The 9,328-nt window shown below is 37.1% G+C and overlaps 1 protein-coding gene across 1 annotated transcript in view; it reads left to right on the plus strand.

Annotated features, from left to right (window-relative positions):
* The first annotated feature begins 2,941 nt into the window (after positions 1-2,941).
* The window catches only part of LOC118736741 (protein UBASH3A homolog), a 16,919-nt gene continuing 10,532 nt past the window's right edge, over positions 2,942-9,328 (plus strand). Inside the window, exon 1 of the mRNA XM_036466757.1 lies at positions 2,942-3,006. Coding sequence (XP_036322650.1) covers positions 2,942-3,006 — 65 coding nt within the window. The remainder of the gene's footprint in view (positions 3,007-9,328) is intronic.

Raw genomic sequence — 9,328 nt, forward strand, 5'->3', positions numbered from 1 at the left:
ATAAATGATACCTTAAACGCCGTCTGTATAGTGCAAGTTAATTAACGATGCGTTGTATTTTGTATATATCTGTAAAATATGAGAGAATGGCTTGAAAATTTACCGAATGTACTTTCAAATTAAAAAAAGGCAGAAATGGTTTCAATTGCACCCACAGTTCCATCACCTCTACTAAGTTCTCTGCAAGCGCTTGCTTCGTTCGTTTGTACGCTCGAATGACTGTCCTCTTTGCTGTCATTCGTTTGGTTCGTTGCTTCATCGTTGTTTGTCCATCCATTGTGTGTTTCGCGTTGCGCTCTGCATTTTTCATTAATAATTTCGTTTAAGTTCAGTATTTACAATTTATTTGCTTATTCTATAATTTGAAGACGTTGGAAACATAATAATTTAATTACTAAGTGTTTTACAACGATTTGTGTAGTGATTAAAGTGAATTTTTCGAACAGAAATGCGGAAAAATATGTACATATAATCGGTAATTGGTAAATCTTTTCCCCCATTTTCACATTTTCTTCAGCTCCGTCTTCGTCGCCTTACTACGCCTTTCCGATGGAGTGTGCATACGAATATGTACACATGTATGCATGTTTTTATATAGATATGTGAGCACAGTGTGTTTGTATGCCAGTTTTCGTTGACGTCGCGCCGCAGTTAAGACAAACGTAGACCAATATATGTACTTACATATATACACGCGATATATCATTATTTCCTTCCATAAGGGATTTGATTATATTTGACTATTTGGCCTATTCGCAAATATTGGAGCTTAGTTTGATCTTAGACAGCAAGTTGTGACCGCTACAAGGTTTTATTGACAGAAGAAATCCACAATTCTTTTATGATCCCACCGTCGTCTTTATTGTGAGCCATACTTGCAAGTTCGCTTCAAGTCTGGCACGCTTATTTCCTAATTATGTACATTCATATGGATCTATATAATATCTAAAGCTCAAGTATATATTCATACCTATGTACATATATAGTACAAAATACAAGCATATGTACACATGAACGCATTATTAATAAAGAAACGCCAGTTATTTTAAAAGTAATTCACAGAAAATTGTATGTAGAATCTACTTAAGATTCGCTGCAATTAGACTGGAGATCGGTATAAGGCAGCTGCAGACGTGGTAAAATCTGAAGTTCTTTGGTTGACTCCTTTGTGGCTGACCTTGCTCCTGGTAATCTTGTGCTAATTTTATTGCCCAATAAACATTTAGGTTGGAGGTCAAGTGGAGATCCAAAACATATTCTAATTTCCAATGCTGATATTCATGTGTGCCTTAATTGGATCACCATAGCATTCTCAAACAAACACGAATTATTTTTGTATGCAACAGTGTTGCCACAAAAAATTGGGAACAAATGCAGTTTGGCTCCAAATCTCAAATTAGAAAACAAAATATTGGGATCGATAGACATTGATTGAGCTGAGTATAACGGCATACTTCTTGTTTTTTTTAGGGAAACAACAGCAACAATTATCAAAGGTTAAAGTTCAAAATGAGCTATATATATATATATATGTAGTATAGTTCTTACAAAAATTTAATTAATGTAAAATAATTATAAAAAAAAAACACCTTTTGCAGAGAACACCTTTCTGCGTAGGCGGCCTTCGGCCGCACTTAGGGCTTGTAAGCTTTTTTTTATAATTATCTTACATTAATTCAATTTTCGTAAGAACTATACAACATATATATAAAGTACGTATACCAAATTAAAGGGAATCAAATTTTCTTTTAAATGAGATAAAAATTTCATTCAATGATATCAAAATTTCATTTATTCGTTTTTGAGAAATCTTGATTTCAAAAATTGCTTTTTTTTGAACTTTAACCTTTGATAATTCTTGTTGTTGTTGTTTTCCCAAAAAAAGAAGTGTACCGTTATACTCAGCTCAATCATCTCTATCGATTCCAATATTTTTTTTTAATTTGAGATTTGGAGCCCAACTGCATTTATGCCAGAAATTGCCAAATTCCTCAAAAACAAATGAAAAATCCTCCAAATCCGAACAAATTACTCAAAATTTTCTTATTACAGATATGAGTATTGTGTACTGCATACTATTTACAGGTACTTAGTATAAAAATTAATTACATCCCTAAATTCAATTGGTACATTTGTTCTTGCGGCTCAAACAAAGTATCACCGTTATTTTGTATGCCTTGCTTTGTATGCAATATTAGGTGCGTTCGCGTAGCTGTTAATTGTTCATGTTTAACCAAAACTTACAAGTTTTTGCGTTCGCGTACGCAAAAAACTTGCAAAGTAGGGGAAATTGAGAGAGCAAAGTGACATTTCATTTTGAGGGGAAGCTGCTAGTTTCTGCTGGAAAAATTTTTGCCAACAGAAATTTGCCAACAGGAAAACAGCTGATCAAAAACAGCTGGTTTGAATTTACGCAAATCACAAATTTGAATTTGATGGTTTGGAAGTTAAAAATTACAAAATGTGACTAATTTAACTTGTAAGAAGAAAGTAGTTATTTGTTTAATCAATAAACTGTGTCAGGATACCACTTTGTGACGAATTTTCGAAAGTTTTAAATTTTACACTTTTGAATGTAAACAAAAATTATATCAGCTGTTCGTCTAACTTGGAAGTTTCTGCAAATTTTCTGTTCGCGTACTATTTGGGATATTTTTCTCTTGTGAGAGAACAGATGACATTTCTCCGGAATTTGGCAGTTGGTTGGTTTTTACTGGAGATTTTAAACGAACGCACCTATTGCTGCAACTATATCAGTGCTCAATATGGGCCTCAAGTCAGTCCTACACATTTTTAATTTACTAAATATACGTTCTACTGAAGCATTAGAAAAGGGCTATATTAGTAATGCAGATATAATTCTTTTTAATTGGGAATCTGAAAAATCTTTTAATTCCAAAACTTTTTTCCTATAATTTTCTTGATCTAATGAAGAATCAATATGGATATCCTTATGATTGAACAATGCGTGTTCTCCATTCGTTACCAAGATTTTGCAAGTTCAAAGTAAGTTGAAAATACAACGATGGAATGAGAAAAATGATCGATAAAATTTTGAATATTTATCAGCAAATGCAGATCGTCGCCTGGGTAAAAGATGTACATGCGTAACATACGACACTCTTTTACCCAGGCGACGAGATGTGCTTAAGAGCAAAAAACACCACACAAGCGACTTGATAAACCAAGCGAAATATCCCTTTCCCATGAAAACAAATATTTAAAGGTAGTTTCTCTTCTTTTTATCCACCATTGTTCCCATTTGACGTAAACTGTGCTTTTGACGTTTTCCTTTAAATTGAAGCTACTATATTCTTTGAAGAAACTAAAAAGTGGTTTTTAACTTCAAAAAACATTATTTCAAAAATTATTTCTAGATATTTTGGGCATCACTTACTAGCGAGCCTCTACGGCTTGTCAAACAACAACAACAAAAATCAAAATTTTTTGATTTTCTGCCCGCCATGTTGACGTTTGATCAAAAACTAGTAAAACTATCAAAAAATAAAAATTCGCTCAGAGCGAGAGAGTAACATTGAAAAGTACGAGATCGCATTCTAGTAAAAAATGGTAACTTCTGTCGACTTCAACATAATCTCCAAATTTTGGTTTTAAATTTTTGCTTATTTTGTATGTAAACACACTCAGCTCACACATGTAAGTAACCAAAAATACTTTCAAATTAATTAGAATCCACTTAAACAAGTAATTAAATACTTTTCGACATGAATTAGCAGAGTGCACTTTTCTTTTGTTTACAATTGGTTGCCAAACACACTACAGCTGATCGTTTGACACATTTACCAGGATTTACCAGCAAAAAATTCTCGGACTAAAACTGGTAACTTCTGACAGAGAAAGAACCGTATTTACTCTCTTTTTTGTCCTCTCAATAGTCAGAGAACCGAGTACGGGATCGATTTCCAAAAGTCCAAAATCTGACTGATTCTGACTAATCCGGACTCGTACGGGATCGCATCTATTGTGTATGGTATATATTATGAACTGGAAGAAAACTAAAATGCCCGTAGAGCATCTAGATGCTATTCCCCATCAAAAAGAAAATTTTGAAACAAGTGTCATTAAAATAATTTTGCGACAAAATCAGTACCCAATTGTTGCATGGAAACATCAACTGCTCTTGCAATTATGGAGTGGATCGTCCATTAAAGACAAACGGCGTTTAATATCAAATGCAATTAAAAATGATTTTTTGACAAAATATGCCTATATGTACAGTATCGGTCATATCTATAGCACGCCATTTCAAAGTGATATTGTGTGCAACTTATGTTTATTTATTTATTTTTGAGAATTTTCAATTAAAATACAGTTCTTTCTCTAACAAACCCCATATAAACCCAAGTTGAACAATTTGTAGAAATCTTCAAAAAAGTGCAACAAATTTTGATCTAAATTTCAAACTTTTTTCTCAGAAGTGTTAGAGTTTTCAAGTGGCTAAAATTTACCATTGATTTTTTTGGAATTTTTTTCGTCGAAGGTGTTGCGGTTTTTTCCATATAAAAATAATCCCTGTTAAAAAATCAACGGTTATTTTTAACCACTTGAAACTTGCACATTATCAGATTAAAATTGAATGAGTACTCAAAAAAATTCTAATATTCGGAAAAACAGTTGCAAATTTATGGGAAAATTTGTTGAATTTTTTTGTAGTATTTTACAAAGTTTAAAACTTGGGCTTATATGGGTTTTGTTAGACAATAAGCTGTATTTTAGTTCATAATAATAATAATAATAATAATAATAGATTGGCGCTTTGTTTGGCCGAGCCTCTCCTCCGATCTCACTGCTTACCACTACACCACAGCGGCATAATTCTTAAAAATTAATAATTAAGGATAAGTGGCAAACCACATCACTTTGAAATGGGGGTACTGTAGATATGGCCAATACTGTATATACAAAAAAATTGAAATTTATTCACCTTTCTTACGAATATTTTAAATAATTTAAATTTTTGTAATAAAGCCCAGTAAAAATAGATCAAATTGGTGCGAAAGAAAAAATAATTTGTAGTAGCAATTTTTTAACGGAAGATTATGGATCCAGTCTCGCCCCTAAATTTCATATAGCAACATTCTGCCATCTTGGATTTTAGGTGTTGGTTGGTTTTTATGCGATTTTCATGCGAATTTTTGAATTTTTCGTAAAAAATACAAGTTTGTAGAGTATCACATTTTTTATATATTATTTAAAAAAAAAAAAAAACATTTTTTACTGTAAATAAATAATTAGCAAAATGTTTATATATTAGGTTAAAAAAAAAAACATTTTTTACTGTAAATAAATAATTAGCAAAAAGTTCGAAACAAATTTACATTGCAACGGTTTTCGCCTTTTTAGAACAATTTCTGTTGAAAATACTTAGCATATTCAAATGATAAAGTTTCATTCTCCACAACTTTTGTAAGAATCTTTTTTAGGTACGACGCTTAGATCACGACCGGAAACGAGCCAAACAAAGCGATTTAACACGTTGGCTGCCAAAGCCTTTTTAGAATTTTGATCGTTCAGTAGCAATGTCATTTTACAATTTTGGTCACCTGAGGCCAACAACTTATTTTTGTTCTTTTTTGTTTCTTAGCGCCTAAAAATTAGTTTTGACTACTCGCGACTTTATTTTGGTCCCTACCCCCAAACGCCCCCTAAACGAAGGAGGATGAACGGCGCTTTATGAAAAGTCACCAAGTCACCAGTCAAAAAAAAAAGTCCTCAAAGCCTTATAACCGATTATTGCTATAATTAATAGAAATCTGAAATATCAACATTTTCATCTCATTTATTTATGTACCTGTGAATTGTTTCTTTACTTCATAAAAATTATCAAAACAAAAGAATTGGTCAGATTTCTCCGATTTTCGTGTATAGTTGTATTCATGATATTGTGTTTATGCAGCATATTTTAGCCCAAATTCATGAAATGATTTCGTGAATTTGCCTACGCACAAACATAGTATATATGGCCTTATTGCGTATAGTGTGATTGCACCACATATAAAAACCATGTGTCTTTACAAGTTTTGGGGCCAATTTCCGATGAATATTTAAACGGCACTTACATACGTTTAATTTTTGATTGTTATTTAATTGTCATTTAGCTTTTGTTACGTTTCCGATCAACTTTAGCTCTGATCCAGTACTCCATGAACTTACAGGATTTTGCACGAACTTGCAGGAAGTTGCAGGAAAAATGTTCCCGTACTCCGAAATTCTCCAAAATCCTGTAAATGAGAGCGACTTTTGGAGAGTTGTGTAGAGAATGAAGTTGCAAGATTTTACCCGAACTTTTTCTTCTGGTAAAATCATGAAAAGTGTCAAGCAATCACTGGTTGACTTTTGACAGGAAAAATGGTTTTTTTGTTCCCGTACTTCAATTTCCTTCGGCGACCATGCTTCGACGGACCCGGAGCGATGCGCGAGCTATTTTAGCCGGCAGCTCATACTGCATCCTCCGGTGGACAAAGCCAAGCGTCGAGTGACCAGAAGGCTGCACAAACTGCCAACAACTTGTGCCCCCCTTGCTTTCACTTGCGGTGAAGTTCAGGTGGCCATCGGGAAGGCGAAAGCCTCCAAAGCCATGGGTCCAGACGGAATATGCATGCGGATGCTGAAAAATTTGGGTCCTGCGGGGGTAGCGTACCTAACGGAGGTCCTCAACCTGTCAATGGCCACTCTCATCATCCCAGACATCTGGAAGGTGGGGAGAGTGGTCCCACTGCTCAAACCGGGGAAACCCGCCAACAAAGGAGATTCGTATCGTCCGATTACACTCCTTTCCCCGGTAGCGAAGACACTCGAGGCCTTGCTACTCCCGTACTTCACAAACCACCTGACCCCAGCGAAGCATCAGCATGGTTTCCGTAAAGTGCACAGTACAACAACAGCACTTAACGCCATAAACACTCAGATAACTCGTGGCCTTAACCGTAACCGTCCCTGTGAGAGAACGATTCTAGTAGCGTTGGACTTGTCAAAGGCGTTTGACACCGTCTGCCATTCCACGCTACTAGAAGATATAGAGGCCTCCTCTCTCCCACAGAGGCTCAAACGGTGGTCGGCAAATTATCTGAGTGGTAGACATTCGTCGGTAATATTTAGAGACAAAACGAGTAAGCAGCGAAAAATAAAACAGGGGGTTCCTCAGGGTGGTGTCCTTTCCCCGCTACTGTTTAACTTTTATATTTCAAAGCTCCCTCAACCACCAGAGGGAGTCTCGATTGTCTCCTATGCCGACGATTGCTCGATCATGGCGACTGGGAATGGAATTGATGACCTGTGTTCGAAAGTAAACGGCTATCTCTCCGAACTTTCTCGCTTCTTCACTGCAAAGTGTCTAGGCCTCTCCCCTACGAAATCCTCCGCGACCCTGTTCACAACCTGGACGAAGGAGGTCAGGCTACCGCTGGGGATTCACGTCGATGACACACCAATTCCGACGGTGAATAACCCCAAAATACTCGGAGTAACATTCGACAGCCTGCTCTCCTTCTCTGCGCACTCAACCGCTATTGTCAATAAAGTACAGAGCCGCAACAAGGTCCTCAAGTCGCTAGCCGGCAGTACTTGGGGCAAAGACAAAGAAACGTTGCTGGCAACATACAAGGCAATAGGCCGGCCGGTTTTGAACTACGCAGCGCCAGTGTGGTCGCCAGGGACTAGTAGGACGCAGTGGACGAAGCTACAGACGGTACAAAATACGGCCCTTAGGACAGCGACGGGATGCCTCTTGATGTCGCCCGAACACCACTTGCACGGCGAGGCGCAAATGCTCCCAGTTAAGGAGTATAATATAATGCTCTGCAAGCAGTTCCTGATCGGGAGCCACAGAAGTGGCCACCCAAGCAGACAGCTGCTTGCAGAGGAGCCCTCGCCTAGGCACGTCAGGAGGCATCTATATGAACTGACGGACGAAGTCCAGAGGTTCATTAAGCAACCTCTGGACCCGACAGCGTACAGACAGGCCCTGAACGGCATTCACAGGGACTCAGTCTCGAGTTATGTAGACTCTAGACCTGTGAATGCCGTTCTAGGCATACCACCCCCGGACATAGACGAGACAGAGCTTCATCTGCCTCGGGAGACACGCACTACACTCGCACAACTTCGCTCCGGCTACTGCAGCAGGTTGAACTCCTACTTGAGTAGGTTGAATGAGGATGTGCCGAATGAGTGTCCGGCATGCGGAGAGACCCCACATGACTCGAAACATCTCTTCGCATGCCCGGAAAACCCGACAACCCTAACGGCCTTGTCCCTGTGGACAAATCCCACAGAAGCTGCACGCTTCCTAGGGTTGCCGTTAGTGGAACTTGACGACAACGACTGAGATACCAACCGATCTGGGCGGGGTTGTTGTAGCCGCTACAACAACAACAACAACAACAACATTCTTAATCGAATATACTCTATCTCTTTAGCAGAAAAAAAGGCAATTTCCATAAAATCCGTTCCCTGTTAATAACAAATATTTATTATACTCCTAATTTGGTATAATAATAATAATAATAGATTGGCGCTCACACATATGTTAGTGTTTGTCGTAAAATACCAATGACGAATGGCAAGCAACACTTTGGCCATCGAAAGCGGATTTCGTCCAGATAAACGTTTGCTTTTGGCTGAATGCTGAATCTGATTAATAGATCCGCTAGCTATTTAGATCTTCACCTTCATTCAATTCCTTTTTATATTGCATATTATTGATTTTATGTACGTACATAACAGAGTCTGATCCTTCAGCTCTGCAATAAAAAAGTATAAACAAGCTCGCTTCCTAGGTCCTTTTTAAAGTTAGCGCTCGAAAAATTGTGTACTCACAAAACTATATAGTATTTCAAGTGAAAGTGTCTTATAAATTTCATTGATATTTAAAAAAGCAATGCTTGACCAGAGATATACTAAAAAACTGATCATCAATCAGATGGGCTTATTATGGCTGCATTTATTTATTCATTCTGAAGCCTATATATCCGCACAAGTAGAGAAATTAATCAAAAATTAACAAAGTCATTAACAATTTCATTTTGCTATGAATCTGCGTTTTTACAACGTTTGGTCCCTGTGGTGGCGGTATTAAGATTGCGACTTAACTTTTTTAGACCTCCCTAAAGTGCCTACACTGATCTGCTGGATGCAATTTAATAAATTAATATTTTTTATTAAGCGAGGCAATATTCAGCCTCATTGCGAGAGTCCTGCCGAATGCAAATCGTTTTTCGAGAGTCGAATCGTACCGAAGATTTCACGTCCTTGCCTATATCCACTCGACTAGGGTATTAAAACGGAAAAACTTGGCAGCACTGCATAG

This window comes from Rhagoletis pomonella, unplaced genomic scaffold (assembly GCF_013731165.1).
Source record: "Rhagoletis pomonella isolate Grant_MI unplaced genomic scaffold, Rhpom_1.0 Rhpom_scaffold_00004, whole genome shotgun sequence".
NCBI lineage: Eukaryota > Metazoa > Arthropoda > Insecta > Diptera > Tephritidae > Rhagoletis > Rhagoletis pomonella.